This window comes from Rana temporaria, chromosome 6 (assembly GCF_905171775.1).
Source record: "Rana temporaria chromosome 6, aRanTem1.1, whole genome shotgun sequence".
Classification (NCBI taxonomy): Eukaryota; Metazoa; Chordata; class Amphibia; order Anura; family Ranidae; genus Rana; species Rana temporaria.
The window spans coordinates 126,508,883-126,530,990 of NC_053494.1; the positions used below are offsets into that span (position 1 = coordinate 126,508,883).

The window sequence follows — 22,108 nt, forward strand, 5'->3', positions numbered from 1 at the left end:
ATAATTAAAGGACAAGCCTCCCCGCCCTTTTCTGAGACAGTGGGAGGGAGATCCACTCTCTGTACCTGCTGTCACATTTTATACAAATGAACAAGTCCCATCTTCCACCGCAGCAGGACTTGTTTCAATGGACTGTGTGGGCGCTGATGCTGTCTTCCTGCAGCTCTGAAACTAACAGCCCGTACAGAGGTACAGGCACAAAGCTGAAGGAAGACATTGCAACCACAATTCACTAAAGCTCTGTAGGTTTCTGAGAAAAAAACAATGGCCCGGATTCACAAAGCACTTACGCCAACGTAAATCACTTTACGCCAACGTAGTGCAAATGTGCGCCCGGCGTATGTGTGCGCCAGACCCACAAACCAACATACACCTAAAAACAGGCCATCCTACGCCGACGTATCTTGCACATGCCGGCGTAGCGTGGGCGCAAATATGGGCTGGACGCATGTTGCTTCTCCCATTGATTAGGCATTCAAATATGCAAATTAGGTAAATACGGCGATTCACGAACGTACGTGCGCCCGGCGCAGGCTACGCGCGGTGCGCGTAAGTTCTACGTCCGGCGTAAAGTTATTCCCCATAAAGGAGGTGTAACTCAGCAACAGACGTGCACAGGTCAGCTGGAGAGCAGCTGCAGCAGCACCGTTACGGATGAGCTGAGAAACCACACTTGCAGGACAACACGTCCGTATGCCAACATGCCAGGGGCAGCCATGATCATAGCACTACTGCGTCCACAGGCACGGAGGAGGGCACAGGAGAGGATATACCGAACGCGCATGAACGTCTTTGGCATGGGGGAATCGGAGGTGTTTCACATCTTCAGATTCAGCCCTGCTGCCATCCTGGAAATAGCCAAAACCCTGCATGATGACATCACCAGCCAGACACAACGCTCACATGCAGTGCAGCCACTGGTCAAGGTCCTGGCAACACTTCATTTCCTTGCAAGTGGATCTTTTCAACTAACAAGTGGAGTCGTGGCTGGGATGTCACAATCCACCATGAGCAGATGTGTGCACCAGGTTGTCCCCGCAATCCTCACACGCATGTCCCACCACATCAAACCCACCAATGAGCACCTGCGGCAGAAGACAATGCAGGATTTCTACAGAATTGCCAGATTCCCACGCACCGTCGGGGCCATTGATTGCACACATGTGGCACTACGGCCCCCCCCCGTGCCACAGAGCACATATACCGCAATCGTAAGCAGTGGCATTCCATCAACGTACAGGTGATAGCCGATGCCCAATGCCTCATATGGCACGTCCGTGCCAAACACCCCGGGGCCAGCCACAACAGCTACATATACCATCAAAGCAACATCCCAACAGAATTCGAACAGAACGTGTACTGGGACAGCTGGCTGGTTGGTGAGTGACATGGGAGTGAGGCATGACTGTCCGACCCCATGATGCAGACATCACGAGGGGCACATGCACGACTAACATCCTCCTGTCTTTTCCCTTCCAGGTGACTCGGCATATGCACTTGGGCCCCATCTCCTGACTCCATACCGGAATCCCCAAACCAGAGGAGAGAGAAGATACACGTTAAACAAACTTGCACGTTAAACAAACACATTCATCATGGCACACGGACAATGCACGCATGCACACCACTGTGGTCCCTAGCTCACACACCACATCCACCTCACATTGGTTTAGCCCAAGTCCACCGCGCGGGACTTGGGAGCAGCAACGCAATGCCAAGGCCCCAATGATGTTGCTGTCCATTCATACCACATTCACACGGTCGTGGGGATAACCTCTCCCCGACGAACCAAGGTGACACGCCTTGCTGGCAGGAATGTCACACATACACACACTCACACACCAGTCACGCGGTCAAAATGACCTCACTGGGCAAACCCTGCCCCTGCAAGACGGTGTCCAGTCACAAATTCTGCACTCCTCACCGTGTGCATGGTGCTGTGACATCCGTGAAAGAAAAAAAGGGCATCATGCCATTAACAGCCATGGCATGCCCTTACAGGTGCACGGCACCAAAAATAAAAATAAAAGCTCAAACTCTGAGCAGCACTTTTCATCAGGCCAGACATTTGCCCTCTCGCGGGCCAGGCTTTGTGCCAAGGCTTCGGCTTCGCAGCTCTCAGAGAGAGGGGGGGGGGGGTGCACCATGCAATGGTGAGAGAGAGACATTATTATGTGAGAGTCTCTCACCATTGCATGGTGCACCCCCCTTTCTCTGTCACCTTTGCTACCCCTCTCTCTCGGCGTTGCATCCTCTCTCTCGCAGTTGCACCCTCTCTCTCTCTCGCAGTTGCACCCTCTCTCTCTCGCAGTTGCACCCTCTCTCTCTCTCAGTTGCACCCTCCCTCTCTCGCAGTTGCACCCTCTCTCTCTCGCAGTTGCACCCTCTCTCTCGCAGTTGCACCCCCTCTTGCACCCCCTCTCTCTCTCGCTGTTGCACCCCCTCTCTCTCTCCCTCTCTGTCACCATTGCACCCCCCTCTCTCATTGTTGTGCCCCTCTCTCTCTCATCATTGCACTTCTCTCTCTCGCCGTTGCACCCCCTCTCTCTCGCAGTTGCACCCCCTCTCTCTCTCGCCGTTGCACCCCCTCTCTCTCGCGCCGTTGCACCCCCTCTCTCTCGCGCCGCTGCACCCCCTCTCTCTCGCCGTTGCACCCCCTTGTTTTTTTTAAAGCAGGTAAAATTAAATGTGCATTTATAATTGTTTTGGCCTGCAGATCATTGAACCCCCCTTTCTCTCTCACCATTGCAGCCCCTCTCTGTCTCTCTCTCTCGTGGATTTAATTTAACTTTTTTTCAGGTAAAAATGTATAATTGTTTTGGCCTGCAGAGCATTGCACCCCTCTCTCTCACAATTGCACCTCTCTCTCTCTCACCATTGCAGCCCCCCCTCTCTCTCTCACCCTCTCACCATTGCAGCCCCCCCTTCTCTCTCTCACCATTGCAGCCCCTCTCTGGCTCTGTCTCGTGGATTTCTTTTTTTTTTTCAGGTAAAAATAAATGTGCATTTAGAATTGTTTTGGCCTGCAGAGCATTGCACCCCTCTCTCTCTCGCCGTTACACCCCCGCTTTCTCTCTCACCATTGCACCCCCTCTCTCTCTCGCCGCTGCACCCCCTCTCTCTCTCGCCGTTGCACCCCCTCTCTCGCCATTGCACCCTCTCTCTCGCCGTTGCACTCTCTCTCTCTCGCTCTTTCACCATTGCACCCCCTCTCTGTCACCATTGCACCTCCCCTCTCTCTCTCATTGTTGCACCCCCTCTCTCATCATTGCACTTCTCTCTTTCACCATTGCACCCCCTCTCTCTCTCACCATTGCCCCTTTTTTTGTTTTTTTTTGTGTAATATTTATCTACTAATATTTTGTATCTTTGTGAGTAATTTATTTATGTTAAGTTAATAAAGTTTTGATTTTTTTTTATATCCTCCATACTTTGAAGTCAATTCTTTGATTATTCTTTTATCTGGCAACATATGACCATAGCAATAAGTGGACTGTTCTTGATGATTGCTCCACTTTTACCACTTTTAACTGTAATTTGCTTATATATATATATATATATATATATATATATATATATATATATATATATATATATATATATATATATACCCTATGTGCTTTTATATGTGTTGTATTTATACATAATACACTCTTCAAATGTGCTTTAAAATGTATGTTTTTTTAACAAGAAAATTATGTTATGATGTTGGGCTGGTATAATTATGCTATGGGGCTGGTATGAAATTATTTCCAGGGCTGGTTTTCATTCCCAGTCCGGCCCTGGCTGGCAATCACCTCCTCCTCAGGTGTCAACTTGAGAGAAGAAGCTGATCCGCCTCCTGTGCCCCTGAAGTGCCTTCTCACCCTGGCCAGCTTCTCCCTGACCCGCTGACACATGTCGTTGATCTGTTTCTGTATATCTTTGCAGGTCCTGGTTTCATGCCCAAGGGCATTGATCTCCAGGGTGATATTCTGAAAGATCTCCTGCTTCCTGGCCTTGCTGGTCCTTGCAGCTCTGTGCGCCATGGAGGTAGACATCATACTTGGCGATTGCTGAAGTCAGGATCGCCCTCTCTTCCGCTGAGAAATTTTTCTTTCTCCTCTCCCTCAGTATCTGACATGGCTCAGACAACAAAAGTACCTCTGCCCTAGGGAAGATAAGCTGGTGTACTTTTGCACTGGACGGGCATATGGCTGGGCGTACTTATGCTCTCAGCGTGCGTGGTGGGCCGGCGTATCTTAGGGGGTTACGCCAGCGTAGTTGTGAGCATGCGCAGAGGGGTGCTGAACATGCGTCGTTGCGCATGCGCCGTTCATGATACGCCTGGCGTAAAACACTGCACCACGCTCGGACCATCATTTGCATGGGGTCACACCCACTTCCACCTACGCCGGCCTGCGCCTTCGAAATCTACGCCACGCCGACGCAGCGTTGGGAGCAATAGCTTGCTGAATGCAGTGCTTGCCTCTCTGCGCTGCGTCGGCGTAATGGGGATGCGCTGTGGCGGCGTAATGTGCGCCTGCTGTCTGTGAATCCAGGCCAATATATATATATATATATATATATATATATATATATATATATATATATATATTACCTGCAAAGACGTACACTTTAAAAAAAAAAAGTGAAATTAGCCTTTAACATCTCGAAATATCTGCTATAACGCAGCAAATGTTTTTTTGAAGTTCAGTCACACTTTAAACCAAATGTATATATGTTTACATAAATGCAAATTGTATCCCGCTAAGCACGGGAAATTTAACAGAACTGGCTACTGTGCAAATATCACCTTCCACAAGTGTACAGTATACGTAAATAAAAATCTTCCTTTTACACATTTTATTTTAAAGGGGTGACTACGTTAGCACTACGCTTCGAGAAAAGGAGTTTGACCCAAAAGGAAAGAAGGAATCCTCATGCTTGGATGACCTGGTAAATAAAAATACATTGTAAACACATGACTGGTGCAACATTCAGTTCTCTCTTTAGGCCTGTACACACAATCGGATTTTCCGACAACAAATGTATGATGGCAGGGTTTTGTCGGATAATCCGACCGTTTGTACGCTCAATCGGACAATTGTTGTCGGAATTTCCGACAACAAATGTGGGATAGCATGCTTTAAAATCTTCCGACAACAAATGTGTAATGTCGGATTATCTGATCGTGTGTACAAAATCAAAAGTACAAACACACATGCTCCAAACCAATGCTAGCCATAAGATAACATTAGCAGAAGTTGCCCAAAGGGTGGCGCTAAAGAGCAGAAAAAAACACATAGTTTCGTATTTGTTGGCTGACAAAGTTTTGTCATCTGTATGCAGAACAAGTTCAAGGCCAACGCCCTTTGGACAAAATTCCACGGATTTGTCTGGTGGAAATCCGAGAGTGTGTACGAGGCTTTAACCACTTGCCGTCGCCGCACCGTCATAATACGTCCACAAGGTGGCTCTCCTAGGCGAGATCACGTATTATGACGTCCTGCCTTTTAGCCGCCACTAGGGGCGCACGCGCGCCGCCGGAGGCGCGCGTGCGCGCCCCCCCGCTCGCCCCCGACTCCCGTGCGTGTGCCCGGCGGGCGCGATCGCCGCCGGGCACACGCGATCGCTCGGTACAGAGCGGGGAACGGGAGCTGTGTGTGTAAACACACAGCTCTCGTTCCTGTCAGCAGGGGAAATGCTGATTTTCTGTTCATACAATGTATGAACAGAAGATCAGTGTTTCCCCTAGTGAGGCCACCCCCCCCCCCCCACAGTAAGAACACACCCAGGCATACTTAACCCCTTCCCCGCCCCCTAGTGTTAACCCCTTCACTGCCAGTGGCATTTTTATAGTAATCTAATGCATTTTTATAGCACTGATCGCTATAAAAATGCCAATGGTCCCAAAAATGTGTCAAAAATGTCCGAAGTGTCCGCCATAATGTCGCAATACCGAAAAAAAAATCGCTGATCGCCGCCATTACTAGTAAAAAAAAATATTAATAAAAATGCCATAAAATACCCCCTATTTTGTAAACGCTATAACTTTTGCGCAAACCAATCAATAAACGCTTATTGCGATTTTTTTTTACGAAAAATATGTAGAAGAATACGTATCGGCCTAAACTGAGGAAAAAAAATGTTTTTTTATATATTTTTGGGGGATATTTATTACAGCAACAAGTAAAAAATATTCATTTTTTTCAAAATTGTCGTTCTATTTTTGTTTATAGCGCAAAAAATAAAAAACGCAGAGGTGATCAAATACCACCAAAAGAAAGCTCTATTTGTGGGAAAAAAAGGACGCCAATTTTTAAGGTTCACACTGAGGGGGGGGTTTTCAAACCAGCATTTCAGTCCTACTTCGGGGGCGATTTCACAGACATCTCTGGGGGTTTATGCACAGAGCTAAAATACAGCCCATTAATTATAATGTGTCCGTGCACACATGCGTGTAAACGAGCGTAGTGCATTCTTCAGTAAGAAATAAATAAATAGAAAAATCTGCTTTTTTGGTCAGTAATTTATGCCTCATGCGCGCAAAACACGCGTGAATGAATGCAAATGCCTATTTACATATTGTGTAGAAGGAGAACGCAAATAGGCGAAAATGTGTGTAAATACACGCAAATACATACAAAAAAAAATGCTGAAAAAGTAGATGCTAAAACAGGAGTATCATGTGCAAGAGGCCTAATAATACATTAAGAAATGTAGATAAACAAGTGAACAAGTCAAGACATGACCTAATCCCCCAAATCCCTATTGCAGGGCTGAGTGCATGTTTATTTTTTATCAGGAGCTGATTTAGCCCCTGCCACAAAAGATTAAGCTCAGAGGCTTACTTGGGATTCCTGCCACAAACTCTTATGCCGCGTACACACGATCGGAAATTCCGACAAGAAGACCGTAGATTTTTTTCCAACAGGATTTTGGCTCAAACTTGTGTTGCATACACACGGTCACACAAATGTGTCTGAAATTCCCATCATCAAGAGCTCGGTGACGTACAACACTACGACGAGCCGAGAAAAATTAAGTTCAATAGGCAGTGCGGCTCTTCTGCTTGATTCAGAGCAACCAGCTCTCAAATTTTTGCTGTCGGAAATTCAGACAGAAAAAGTCCGATGGGGCCTACATACGGCCGGAATTTATGACCAAAAGCTCACATCAAACTTTTCTTGTTGGAAATTCCGATCGTGTGTATGCGGCATTAATAATGATTCAGTACCTAACCTTGCAAAACAAGTAAATGGCCCAATGTAGAATTGCGCTAACTCTAGTACAGTATTTGATTTTTACTGACTTCACCAGCCACCTAATACCTCAGATATGGGAGGGATAGCCGTGACTGGAAATGCTATGACCAAATACCTTAACCCCTTATACTCTGTTGTGTGGTGATTCTTCCTGTGTCATCAGTGGTGGATATGAATTGCAGAAAAGTGCTAAAATATTTCTATTAGGACTCTAGGTGTGGCCCTCAGGAAAAATATAGTGGACTTTATGAAGATGAACTCAACTCAGGTCACCCTGCTGTTTCATTTGAGTTTGACACACCAAACTTAGAGGAGGCTAGATAAAAAGAGGATATGATATATGAAAAAGGGGTTTGATGGCACTGCCCACTCTTAGGATGTGAAGAGGGGGGGGTGAAGAGAGTATTAAAATCCCAGAAACAGATGTTTCTATGTCGGGTATCCTGTAGCAGGGCTAGCTTATATGTAGTGTGAGCTCCCTGTAATAAAAATAACTGTCAGTAATGTGTGTGTTCCCTTTGGTGTGGAGTACCCCTTATTATTGTTTGAAGGGCGTTGGCTATGAACTTGGTATGCATACACACGGCAGGACTTTTTCAGCAAACTTTCCCAAAATCACGTGTTTTTTCAGCTCTTTACCGCCACCCTTTGGTCAACTTATGTATTGTTGTCTGATCTTTTGCATTGCTTCTGAGAATGCGTGTTTGTACTTTGGACTTCTGTACACACGGCAGGACTTTGCACCATAGGACTTTTGTTGCCGGAAAGTTTGTCCGATGAAAACGGAAAAAGTTTGTCCGATGGAGCGTACACACGGTTAAATTTTTTTGAAAAATCTGCTCATTTTGAAGTGTTGTCAATAAGTCCAATCGTGTGTATGGGCCTTAACAAACTGACAGTAAATGAACAAAAGCTGATGGTTTGTCTCATCTCTGTAACTGAAACATTTTGCTGGATAGCTTGTTCTTTTGAAAAAGAACAGGCTTACTGGGTGGATCACTAGGTGAAAATAGAAGAAAGAAAGCCATAAAAAGAAATTGAATGCAGCCATCACATCTAAGAAATGATAAGTTACAATAGAATTAATGTTTGCTTTTGGGTTTAACACCATTTTAACAATAAAGTGTATGTACAGCCAATGCTGTATCCTGGCCTAGGCCAACAAGGCCCAGGCCTAGGGCAGTACTTTGCAGGGGGGCAGCACGGACAGTGTCCCCACCGGCTTGCGCTACACTGTTAGGCAAATTAGTTTAGCACCCCCATAAATCGGCCGCACTGCTTCCAGTATGTGGGCGGTTGGCATTCTGCAACTGTGGGGGGGGGGGGCGCCGCTTCAAATTTTTTACCATCCCTGTCCCATTGCAGAGATTTCCCTTCACTTCCTGTCCCATAGCCAAACAGGAAATGAGAGGAAATATATGCAAATTAAGGGAATTCATTGCCCCCCCCCCCAGGCCATCAGAACTAGTGTCCCCACTTGAAAATTTCAGGGTGGGTCTTAAACTGCAAGGGGCGTGGCCTTGACAGGAAGGGGTGGGTCATATTTAAATTAGGGGTGCATGAGTTTAGTCAGGCCTAGAGCAGCACAAAACCTAAATACATCCCTGTGTACAGCCCAAACTTTTTTCTTAGTTTTGGATTGAGCAAGCAAAGGTTAAAACCACTGTCAGGGTATTTTTTAATGTCTGTGTCCCCTTGGCATAATTTAGCATTTAAGCCTCATACACATGATCGGAATTCAAACAGACTTTTCCATGGATTTTTGTTCGAAGGGCGTCGGCCGCGAACTTGGTATGCATACACACGGCAGGACTTTTTCAGCAAATTTTCCCAAAACCAACTTCTGCTATTGTTGGTTGATTTTAAAATGAGTTCTGAGCATGCATGGACTTCTGTATACACAATAGGATTTTGCACCGTAGGACTTTTGTTGCCGAAAAGTTTGTCCGTTTGCAGAGCGAACATTTGTCCGATGAAAACCGAAAAATTTTGTTGTCAAAAAATTGTCAGATTGTCTGCAAAAACAGGTCGTCGGACAATTGTTGTCAAAAAGTCAGATCGTGTGTACTGGCCTTTAGCCTGCAGAGCTCTGGAGCAACCGTACTTGCAGAGTGCAACTGCTCTTTGCAAAGTGCACAGTCTATTTGCCTTTAGCAATAGGATACCATAGGCTTTTAGCAATGTTTTTTTGGCATGGGCTTTGAGGCAAAAAAAAAAACCTCACTGCCAGTGCGTCCAGGAGCAGCAGAGTTTTGGCAGAAAAATGCTTGACGCTTGTAAATGCGTGCTAACACGTCTAAATGCGAGTTAACACTAGAAACATTTATCACTTGAGCGTTAATATATTTCAGTGGCCAGTAATGTTTTATTTATTTTTCCCAATGAAATTAACTAATGTCCAAGTACTTGACACCTGTAAACACGCCTTAACACGCCACGCCATCGTGTGTACTTTTAAGTCCCATACACACGATCTGACTTTTTGCCCAAAAACTTCAAAATGAGCACGTTTTCCAAAAAATCCTACCGTGTGTACGCTCCATCGGACAAACTTTTTCGGTTTTCATCGGACAAAAGTTCGCTCTGCAAACGGACAAACTTTTCGGCAACAAAAGTCCTACGGTGCAAAGTCCTATCGTGTGTACAGAAATCCATCAGACTTTTGTCCGAAGTGCAAATACGCATGCCCAGAACCAATGTTAAAATCAACCAACAATAGCAGAAGTTGACCAAAGGGTGGAGGTAAAGAGCAGAAAAGAGCAGAAAAAACACGTGATTTTGGGAAAGTTTTAGGAAAGTTTGCAGAAAAGTCAGAGCGTGTGTATGCTATGGGTGTGCCCGGCCAACTCCCTTCGGACAAAAAGCCACGGAAAAGTTTGTTTGAAGTCCGATTGTGTGTACGAGGCTTAAAGCGGGGGTTCACCCTAAAAAATCTATATACTGTGATATCCAGCATACTGCTGACATCAACAGTATGACTTAAAAAAGACGTGCTCTTTATTAATGGGAAAAATGCACAGCATACAATCAGCATACAGTGGGGAAAATAGCTGACGCGTTTCGCATTGACTTTCAATGCTTAATCGAAGCTATGATTAAGCATTGAAAGTCAATGCGAAATGCGTCAGCTATTTTCCCCACTGTATGCTGATTGTATGCTGTGCATTTTTCCCATTAATAAAGAGCACGTCTTTTTTAAGACTTTTTGGAGTGCGGCTGTCCATCTATTTCTCTATCCGCATGTCCTGTGCATTGCCAGCACCTATTTGGTTCCTGAGCAGACAGTGATTGCCTGGGGGTGCTCACCTGGAGCGGCGGCTTTCTCACCTGACATCAACAGTATGCTGTATTTTTTTTATTTTTTTCGGGCTGTACTTAAGTTTTTTCATTTTTTCACCCGGCTTCGGGGTTCTCGCTCCTCCTGGGAGCAGGCGTTCCTAAGACGACGTATAGATGATTGACGTGCAGGTAAAGTGCGTCATCGCCTTCCGAAAATATCAGAGGGGGACTCGGCACTTTACGGCGCCTGCGCAGTCAGCTCTACCTGGCAGGCGCAGGCGCTGTATAGTGCCGTAAAGAGCCGAGTCCCCGTAGGATATTTTCGGAAGGCGATGACGTGCTTTACCCGCACGTCAATCGTCTCCTGGGAGGAACAACACTCACTCCCAGGAGACATTGCGCAGAGCTCCCCATCGGGGAAAAGGAGCGACACGCCCACTCCCCGCAAGGAAGAAGACCCGGAAGTGCAGCTGAAGACAGGTAAGTGTACACATTGAAAAAAAATTTACAACGCTACAAGCCTTTATTAAGGCTGCAGATAGGTTAGCAAAAAAGTTAATTTTGAGGGTGAACCTCCGCTTTAAGGGGAATTTCCCTCTAAAGCCCCATACACATGGTAGGACTTTTTGACAACAAACTTCAAAATGAGCAAGTTTTCAGAAAATTCCTACTGTATCTACGCTCCATCGGACAAACTTTTTGGTTTTCATCGGACAAAAGTTCTACGGTGCAAAGTCCTATCGTGTGTACAGAAATCCATTGGACTTTTGTCCGAAGTACAAACACGCATGCCCAGAATCAATGTTAAAATCAACCAACAATAGCAGAAGTTGACCAAAGGGTGGCGGTAAAGAGCAGAAAAAAGCAGAAAAACCATGTGATGTTGGGAAAGTTTGCAGAAAAGTCCTGCCGTGTGTATGCTATGGGTGTGCCATACTGCCTTCAAACAAAAAAACAAGGAAAAGATTGTTTGAAGTCCGATCGTGTGTATGAGGCTTTAGACAACTGTAACAGGTGACAACCACATTTAAAGATTTCCTCTCACTTTCTACCTTGATTACAATGGTCATTGGTATAAATAGATGGCGAATATCCCCAGTGGGGATACAGGCAGCAAGAAGGGTCTTATGCCGCGTATACACGACCGTTTTTCAGGTTGTAAAAAATGACATTTTTTTTAAATGTCATTAAAAACGATCGTGTGTGGGCTCCAGAGCATTTTTCACGATGTAAAAAATTACCATTAAAAATTTCGAACATGCTCTAATTTTTCACGTCGTTTTTAACATCGTAAAAAATGGTTGTGTGTGTGGGCTTTAACGACGTGAAAAAAACGTGCATGCTCAGAAGCAAGTTATGAGACGGGAGCACTCGTTCTGGTAAAACTAGCATTCATAATAGAGTAAACACATTCATCACGCTGTAACAGACTGAAAAGCGCGAATCGTCTTTTACTAACACAAAATCAGCAAAAGCAGCCCAAAGGATGGCGCCATCAGCATGGAACTTCCCCTTTATAGTGCCGTCGTACGTGTTGTTCGTCACCGCGCTTTGCTAGAGCATTTTTTTTCACGATCGTGTAGAGGGAAGGCCGTTTTAATGATTGGGTTGAAAAAAAACATTGTTTTTTCTAGACCCTTAAAACTTAATTTTTTACAACCCGAAAAACGATCGTGTGTAAGCGGCATTATGCTTATAAATATACTGTCCAAAACTGAAAATAAAACTGGTTTTGCCTTTACATACACTTTATTCACATTAAACTGTTATTTTGTTTTCAGGCTCATTATGATCTGGCTATTGGTGTTGCCCTGCAGTGGCTTAGATCTTCCAGTAACAATGAGGCATTTAGAAAAGAAAGAATGTAAGTTTTTTTTATTATATTTCTGTACTTTGAATATTGTATCATTTGCAGTTCAGAATAAAACAGTGTACTTTATTATAATTGTAGATGACCACTTTGCAATGCCTAAGTAAAATAGAAATAGAAATAAAAAAAATCTGCAGCAATATAATAACTGCAGTTTGGGGGGGTCAGCTTTAAGGGTAAATGAGGAGTTAATTAGAAACAGTTTTTATTTTATTTTTTTCTAGCAAAATGTAACATCATATGCAGATATAAGCAAAACATCACTAGGTTCAGTTTAAAGCAGGTTAGCAGCACATGATTAAAGTTTGGGTTCCGAAAACCAAACCCCATTAAAGTCAATGAGAGCCGAAAGCTAAAAAATATTATTGGTCAATTTCTTGGCTAATAGGCAAGGTATTATCAAACAAAGGACATGCACTGTTTGGCACTGCCCTGGGAAACATGTACCAAAGCAATACAAAAAACATTCTGTTTGATGTGGAGCAGCTATTTTAACCACTATAGCCGAATGACGGCTGCAGCATGGACCCCAAATGCCGGAGGACGTCAATAGACGTCCTCCCCTTTACGCGCACCCCGCACCCCTGTACTGTGATCACCCGAGTCACTGAGACTCGGGTGATCACAGATCCGAGTAAGGGGCCGGTCCCGGCCCCTTAACACATGATCAGCTGTCAGCCAATGACAGCTGATCACGTGATGAAACAAAAGCCGGTAATCATTTTATTTTCTTCTCACGCTGACAGTGTGAGGAGAAAAAAAAGCCTATCACCGGCTTATGTGTAAGGGACATCGGTCCCGAAGAGGAAGGAGGCAATTCTGCCTCCTCTGTGCAGTCAGTGCCACGTGCCATTGCCACCAGCAAGTGCCATCTGAAAGTACCCACAGTGCCCACCAGTGCCACCTATCAATGCCCATGAGTGCCACCTACCAATGCCCACAAGTGCCACCTATCAATACCCACCAGTGGTGCCAATCAGTGCCTCATCAGTGCCACCTAACAGTGTGGCATATTAGTGCCCATTACTGCCACCCATCAGTGCCCATCACTTCCACCTATCAGTGCCCATCACTGCCAGCTATCAGTGCCACCTATCAATGCCACCTATTAGTGCCACTTCTCAGTGCCCACCAGTGCCACCTATCAATGCCCTTCAGTGCCACCCATCAGTGCCACCTCTCAGTGCCCACCAGTGCCTTATCGGTGCTCATCAGAGCAGCACATCAGTGCCCATCAGTGCAGCCCATCGGTGCCCATCAGTGCAGCCCATCAGTGCCCATCAGTGCAGCCCATCAGTGCAGCCTCATCAGCATACATCAATGAAGGAAAAAAATTACCCGTTTGCTAAATTTTATAACAAAATATAAAAAAAATATAATTAAAAAAGAAATAAAAAATTGGTATTTAATTTTTTTTTAACAAAAAATAAAAACCGCAGAGGTGATCAAATACTATCAAAAGAAAGCTCTATTTTTCGAAATTCCCAAATTATTTCTAAAATTATAAAATGTTCATTTGGGTACAGTGTTGTATGACCGTGCAATTGTCATTTAAAGTGGTTGTGCTGGGATCATGGTTAAGGCTACAACCATGATCCCATCATAATTTTTTAGCCCCAGCGATTCTCTTGCAAGTAAAAGTAATAAAGTAAAAGCAAAAGCAAGTAAAAGTAATGAGCTTGGCTAAGCAGCCGATGGAATACTTTTACAGGTGGTGGAAAGGGGTCCCACCCCCTCCCATTGCCACCTTTACTGGAATCGCTACTGGGAAGCCCAGTAATGATGCGAACAGCAGCATCCAGCTCTGGACTCACAATGAGAGTAACTGAAGTTGTTCCTCCCACGATGTGACATCAGAACTTGGAAGCAACGACTATTTTGTCACGTCCAGTTCCGGCTCTTTGTTTACTGGCCGCATAGTGATCACATTTTTTTTTAAAGAAACAATGTAAAAAAAACAATAATAATAAAATAAATATTTTTTCTTTTGAAAGCCCCCCCCCATGTTCTTCCTCTCAGTGGCGAACACACAAGTCAGTCCCGCATGCATATGTAAACAGTGATGATCGCACAACACATGTGAGGTATTACCACAAGTGTCAGAGTGAGAGCAATAATTCTAGCACTAAACTGGTAACCTGCACCACTTAAGGACTGGAAGGATTTGCCCTCTTAATGACCAGGCCATTTTTTGTGATACGGCACGGCGTCACTTTTACTGACAATTGTGTGGTCGTGCGACGTTGTACCCAAACAAAATGTATGTCCTTTTTACCCCCACAAATAGAGCATTCTTTTGGTGGTATTTGATCACCTCTGCAGTATAAACAAAAAAAGAGCATCAATTTTGAAAGAAAATATTTTTAACTTTTTGCTATAATAACTATCCCATAAAACATAAAAATGTCTTCATCAGTTAAGACCAATATGTATTCTTCTACATATTTTTGGTAAAAAAATTACAATAAACGTATATTGATTGGTTTGCATAAGGCCTCGTACACACGACCAAACATGTCTACTGAAAACCATTTCCGGCGGACATGTTCGGTCGTCTGTATGGGCGAGCGGACCGGACTCCCGTCCGAGCAGACAGGTTTCCAGCGGACTAATGTTTCTTAGCATGCTAAGAAACATGTCCGCTGGCACCATGTCCGTCGGACATGTCCGATGGTCTGTACAACTCATCGGACATGTGCGCTGGGCCGCAATCCCCCGCATGCGTCGAAGTGATTTGACGCATGCGTGGAAGCATTGACCTTCCAGGGTCGCGCACGTCGCCGCGTCATCGTCGCGGCCACGTCACTGCGTATCCTGTCCGCGCGGATTTCGGTTTGATGGTGTGTACAACCATCAGACCGAAATCTCCGAGCGGACATGTCCGATGAAAACGGTCCGCGGACCGTCTTCATCGGACATGTCCCCTCGTGTGTACGAGGCCTAAAAGTTATAGCGTCTACAAAATAGGGGATAGATTTATGTCTTTTTTATTATTTATTTATTTTTTACTAGTAATGGCGTCAATCTGCAATTTTTAGCAGGGCTGCGACATTGCGATGGCCAGATTGGACACTTTTGACACTTTTTTGGGACCTGTGACATCTAAAAATAGCCACTGATTACTGTATAAATGTTACTGGCAGGGAAGGGGTTAACATTGGGGGCAATCAAGGGGTTAAGTGTTCCCTAGGGAGGTGTTTCTAACTTTGGGGAGAGTGTAGTAACTGGAGGAGGAGAGAGATCGCTGTTCCTGATCACTAGGAACAGCAGACCTCTTTCTACCCCTTGTCAGAATGGGGATCTGTTTACATACACAGATCCCCATTCTGGCTCTCTGTGGAGCAATCGCGGGTGGCCACACGCATCGGCTCTGCGTGTGCCCCTATCACTCTTTGAATGGCCGGCGTACACCTATGGCGATTCGCGCAGCCGTGCCAACCTGCTGCAGTATAATGACGGTGACTGGTCAGCAAGTGGTTAAATTGTCACCTATGGACAATTTAAAGTACTGTACTGTAGTTTGTCGCCTTTCCATAAGGGTGCACAATTTTAAAGCGTGACATGTTAGATATCTATGTACTCACTGTAACATCATCTTTTATATTTTACCCCCAAAAATTGGTATTACATTGTCTTTGTATTTACTTACATTTATTAATCTGTATTTGTCCAAAAAAAGTTGCATTTGAAAATTAAAAAAAAAAAGCATACACACGAACGTGTTTCTCGTCGTAAACCAGCCCGACGAGAAACACGACAAGGAAATTGAGACTCCCGTCGAGGAAAAAGAGAACTTGTTCTCTTTTTTTCTCGTCGAGTTCCACGACAGTTTTCTCGACGAAAAACATACACACGACCGTTTTCCTTGGCAAAAAAGCTCTGCCACCAAGTTTCTTGATGGATTCTGTCGAGGAAAACGATCGTGTGTACGAGGCCTTAGGCCCGCCATACACGGTGCAGATTTCTTTCCTATAACCATGGGTTTGCACAATTTCTCCATCAACACAGACAGTACTGACAGGGGAATCAGCGATTGTCGTCTCCTGGGGGGCAGGCAGGGAAATCACTCCCTGCCGTGAGAAGATAGTGATTATTGCTAGCGGCTATGTTAGCCGCTAGCAAAATAATCTGGCAGGCTGGTTGTATCCAAGTTGATCGATTGATCAACTTGGTATATTCAGCCTGCCCATTAACGATTGAAACCGTGTAAGTTTGTGTTTTTGTTTTTTTCTTATTTTTTAACCATGGCAGGTAAAAACAGGCTTAGGGAAGGGTTTTAGGTATAGGTTTTTATGCGTTCAGTCAGGACATGGATACAAGAAAATAAAAAATTTGGGTCCTTGATGTAACAGCGTGGAGTGCTCTATGAAAGCACAGTATGGGCCACATTCACAGTCAGCTTACGCCGATGTATCTATTGATACGCCGTGTAAGTTCTAGGATGCGCTGTCGTATCTATGCGCCGTATTCAGGAAACAAGATACACCTGAATTTTGGCTTAATACGACCGATGTAAGTCTCCTACGCTGTCGTATCTTGGGTACATATTTACGCTGGCCGCTAGGGGTGCTTCCGTTGATTTACGCGTCAAATATGTAAATGAGCTATATACGCTGATTCACGAACGTACTTGCGCCCGTCGCAGTAAGCTACGCCGTTTAAATAAGGGGTACGTCCGGCGTAAAGTTACCCCTGCTATATGAGGCGCAGCCAATGCTAAGGTATGGACGACGAAACAGCCGTCGGATTTTACGTTGTTTACGTAAGTCGTACGTGAATGTGGCTGGGCATAGGTTACGTTCACGTGATTCTGAGCAAGCGCGCACATGCGCTGTTCGTTCGGCGCTTCATTTACATGGGGTCACGATTCATTTTAATACAACACGCCCACTACCTGCCTACTTTGAATTACGCGGGCTTACGTCGGGCCATTTACGTTACGCCGGCGCACATATGGGAGTGCTTTGTGAATACAGTACTTGCCTCTCAATGTTACGATGGCGTAGCGCATATGAGATGCGCTACGCCTATCTAAAGATGCGCCGATCTCTCTGAATCTGGCCCCATGTCTACATGTGTGATTTCACTTTTCAAAAATGCACCTAATTACTGCATAACTAACTACCCAGTATTGATAACAGTAAACTAAAGTATTTTTTCTTTCATAGCAAGCTAGCACTAAATCAACATAAATACCCTAACCGGATGGAAAGAGAAGCTATGATTCTATCTTCTTTTGCAGGAACGCTAATGGTAAGAAAAATAAAGTGAATTTTAGATTAAAACAAGACAACATTTATTTCATACATCTCTGCAATACATGCACATTTCCAAATCTGTTATTCCTTTAACCACTTAAGCCCCGGACCTTTAGGCAGCTAAATGCCCAGGCCAGGTTTTGCGATTCGGCCCTGCATCGCTTTAACAGACAATTGCGCGGTTGTGCGACGTGGCTCCCAAACAAAATTGGCGTCCTTTTTTCCCACAAATAAAAGGTGGGAAATCTGCGGTTTTTATTTTTTGCGCTATAAACAAAAATAGAGCGACAATTTTGAAAAAAATTCAATATTTTTTACTTTTTGCTATAATAAATATCCCCCAAAAACATTTATAAAATTTTTTTTCCTCAGTTTAGGCCGATACGTATTCTTCTACCTATTTTTGGTAAAAAAAATCACAATAAGCGTTTATCGATTGGTTTGCGCAAAATTTATAGCGTTTACAAAATAGGGGATAGTTTTATTGCATTTTTATTAATTATTATTTTTTTACTACTAATGGCGGCGATCAGCAATTTTTTTCGTGACTGCGACATTATGGCGGACACTTCGGACAATTTTGACACATTTTTGGGACCATTGTCATTTTAACAGCAAAAAATGCATTTAAATTGCATTGTTTATTGTGAAAATAACAGTTGCAGTTTGGGAGTTAACCACAGGGGGCGCTGTAGGAGTTAGGGTTCACCTAGTGAACCCTAAAAAAGGAGAAGCTATACACCAATGACATCAGTTGGTTTAGTATTTTTTTTTACAGTTGCCATAAAAAGTATGTGAACCCTTTTGGAATGATATGGATTTCTGCGCAAATTGGTCATAAAATGTGATCTGATCTTCATCTAAGTCACAACTAGACATCTAGACATCTAGACATCTAGTCTGCTTAAACTAATAACACACAAATAATTAAATGTTACCATGTTTTTATTGAAAGCACCATGTAAACATTCACAGTGCAGGTGGAAAAAGTATGTGAACCCTTGGATCTAATAACTGGTTGAACCTCTTTTGGTAGCAATAACTTCAACCAAACGTTTCCTGTAGTTGCAGATCAGACGTGCACAACGGTCAGGAGTAATTCTTGACCATTCCTCTTTACAGAACTGTTTCAGTTCAGCAATATTCTTGGGATGTCTGGTGTGAATCGCTTTCTTGAGGTCATGCCACAGCATCTCAATCGGGTTGAGGTCGGGACTCTGACTGGGCCACTCCAGAAGGCGTATTTTCTTCTGTTTAAGCCATTCTGTTGTTGATTTACTTTTATGCTTTGGATCGTTGTCCTGTTGCAACACCCATCTTCTGTTGAGCCAGATGGCCTTAAGTTCTCCTGCAAAATGTCTTGATAAACTTGGGAATTGTGAGAGAAACACATTGTGAAGAGTCATGTTCTACTTTCATTTGAATGCTAGATGACAGCAAAGTTGACAGTGAAACTGTCTATAAAAGCTCAGGAAGTGCTCAGAGGGATTGCTGGTTTGTCTTCAGTTTCCTGTGACTTGTTCCTGTGTTTGATTACCTGCTGTGACCCAGATTGCCTCTGACTCTTCTCCTGGACCTGACCTCGGCTTGTATTACGGATTCCGCTTGTCTCCTGTGTTTGACTCTCGGCCTGTGACCTGGACTTTGCCTCTTATCTCCTTGCCTTGACCTTTTGCCTGTGACCTGGACTTGCCTTGTATGTTCCCTACACAGTACCTCCAGCTGTGTTTGGACTATCTTGCCAGCCCGTGCTTGACCCTCAGTCTGGTTTTGGACTCTCTGATTAAGTTCTTCCAGCAAGCCACGCACCTGCCAGTTTGACACAGCTGCTTGACCACTTGAAAGACCCTGATACAAGTCTACTTGAACCTGCTGGGTAGCCTGTGCCTCTTTGTGCCTTTCCTCCCCTGTCTCACCTCCAGGGATCGAAGTGTGCTTAGTCGCAAGGGTGAACTGCTCTCGGCATCTCGGCCTCGGTAAGTACTAGTCTGCCCGTGATAGGAATTCATTTTTCCTTCGATGATAGCAATCCGTCCAGGCCCCGACGCATAAAAGCAGCCCCAAACCATGATGCCCCCACCACCATACTTCACAGTCGGGGTGAGGTTTTGATGTTGGTGTGCTGTGCCTCTTTTTCGCCACACATAATGTTGTGTGTTTCTTCCAAACAACTCAACTTTGGTTTCATCTGTCCACAGAATATTTTACCAGTACTGCTGTGGAACATCCAGGTGCTCTTGTGCAAACTGTAAATGTGCAGCAATGTTTTTTTTGGACAGCAGTGGCTTCCTCTGTGATATCCTCCCATGAAATCCATTCTTGTTTAGTGTTTTACGTATCTTAGATTCGCTAACAGGGATGTTAGCATATGACAGAGACTTTTGTAAGTCTTTAGCTGACACTCTAGGATTCTTCTTCACCTCATTGAGCAGTCTGCGCTGTGCTCTTGCAGTCATCTTTACAGGATGTCCACTCCTAGGGAGAGTAACAGCAGTGCTGATCTTTCTCCATGTATAGACAATTTGTTTTACCATGGACTGATGAACAGCAAGGCTTTTGGAGATACTTTTATAACCCTTTCCAGCTTTATGCAAGTCAACATTTCTTAATCGTAGGTCTTCTGAGAGCTCTTTTGTGCGAAGCATCATTCACATCAGGCAATTCTTCTTGTGAAAAGCAAACCCAGAACTGGTGTGTGTTTTTTTATAGGGCAGGGCAGCTGTAACCAACACCTCCCATCTCATCTCATTGATTGGACTCCAGTTGGCTGACACCTAACTCCAATTAGCTCTTGGAGATGTCAATAGTCTAGGGGTTCGCATACTTTTTCCACCTGCACTGTAAATGTTTACATGGTGTGTTTAATAAAAATATGGTAACATTTAATTATTTGTGTGTTATTAGTTTAAGCAGACTGTGATTGTCTATTGTTGTGACTTAGATGAAGATCAGATCACATTTTATGACCAATTTGTGCAGAAATCCATATCATTCCAAATAAGTCCACATACTTTTTATGGCAACTGTATTTAGCCATAAAAGCAATGCCAACTGGAGACCGTTCATCTCTGATATGTTTCACCCTTGCATGCTAGTCATAGAAAGTCTGGAGAAGGAGTGATTAAATGCCAAGATCAATTCAATATTCAGGTGAAATAATTACACAAACTAAGGATACAACAGATGAAAAAGATACAAAAAAAATACTGCTTATTGAACACAAAATATAATTGGACATGTGTGCAGTAAAATATATTTAGCATAATAAATATACAGTAGTACCATACAAATTCTTGCTACGTTCTATACTGTATTTATCATTCCTCGGAGGGGACAGGGAGAGGGCGGGACAAGTGCCATCAGATTACATGCAGGAGAATCTCCTGTTTACTTGGCAGCTTCTGTAATAGGAAGTGCCATCTCTTGGGCTGGCATTGGATGACTGTTATATCTATCATAGGAGGTGGGTCCTTGTAATAAAGACACCACTGAGTAAACAGGAGATTCTCCTGTATGTAATCTGTTGGCATTTGTCCCGCCCCCTCCCTGTCTCCTTCGAGGCTACAGATGAGCATGGATCAGGCTGCACCGATGGCATTGGTGAGACTGCATTTAAAGGCTGCATTCATGGCAATGGTAAGGCTGCATTCAGAGGCTGCATTTATGACAATGGTGAGGCTGCATTCTAGGCAATGGTGAGGCTGAAGATGGGCATTGATTAGGCTGCATTGATGGGCACTGACCCTTATTTTTCTTCACAGTTCTTTATTTAAAGTTAAGGTGTGTGTTATACACCGATAAATAAGGTATATCCAAATAACACGCCCAAGCTCATCCTTAGACTCTTCACCACACACAGCCACAAATGCAAGAGAATTACTTTAATGTTTCAAAGAATGTCAGGCAAAATGGTCGGCCCTCACGCATGTTCACTTCATCAAATATGGCCCTCTTTGAAAAAAGTTTGGACACCCCTGATTTATAGTGAATGCGGGGTCCTGGGTTTAGTAACACTTTAAGAGAGAGGTGGGAAGGAAAGAAATGGGGGGAAAGAAGGGAGAGGAAAAATGAAGGAAATAGGAAGGAGAAGGGGGAGGGTTCAGGAAAAAAAGATAGGAAAGGAGGGAATGGAAAAGGCAAAGGGTGGCATGAAGGAGGGGGTGGGGAGAGGGAAAGGGAAGGAAAAGATGGTGGTGGGGCGGGGTACAGGGATACAACTCCTAGAAGTGACTATTTGTGTCACATCCCACTCATAATTCTTTAGTTTTGGGATCATGGGCGTCCGCTCATAGGTTTATGGGGGGGCGAGTGACCCCCCTGGAATCAGCAATGGTCTGCCATGCTCGCATCTGTAGCTGTGCTGACTCTGTGTTTGTGTGAGTCGGCTCCACAGCTGTTGTAAAATCAGTTTCACGGAGCTTACAGAGCTCTTTACTGCCACCTCTGGCTGCTTC

General features: G+C 44.3%; 1 protein-coding gene across 1 annotated transcript in view; it reads left to right on the forward strand.

Moving 5' to 3' along the window:
• Positions 1-22,108, forward strand: part of C6H2orf80 (chromosome 6 C2orf80 homolog) — a 55,804-nt gene that overhangs the window by 10,095 nt on the left and 23,601 nt on the right. Inside the window, exons 3-6 of the mRNA XM_040357325.1 lie at positions 4,857-4,938; positions 12,308-12,390; positions 17,565-17,649; positions 20,745-20,804. Of these exons, the coding sequence (XP_040213259.1) occupies positions 4,857-4,938; positions 12,308-12,390; positions 17,565-17,649; positions 20,745-20,804 (310 nt within the window). The remainder of the gene's footprint in view (positions 1-4,856; positions 4,939-12,307; positions 12,391-17,564; positions 17,650-20,744; positions 20,805-22,108) is intronic.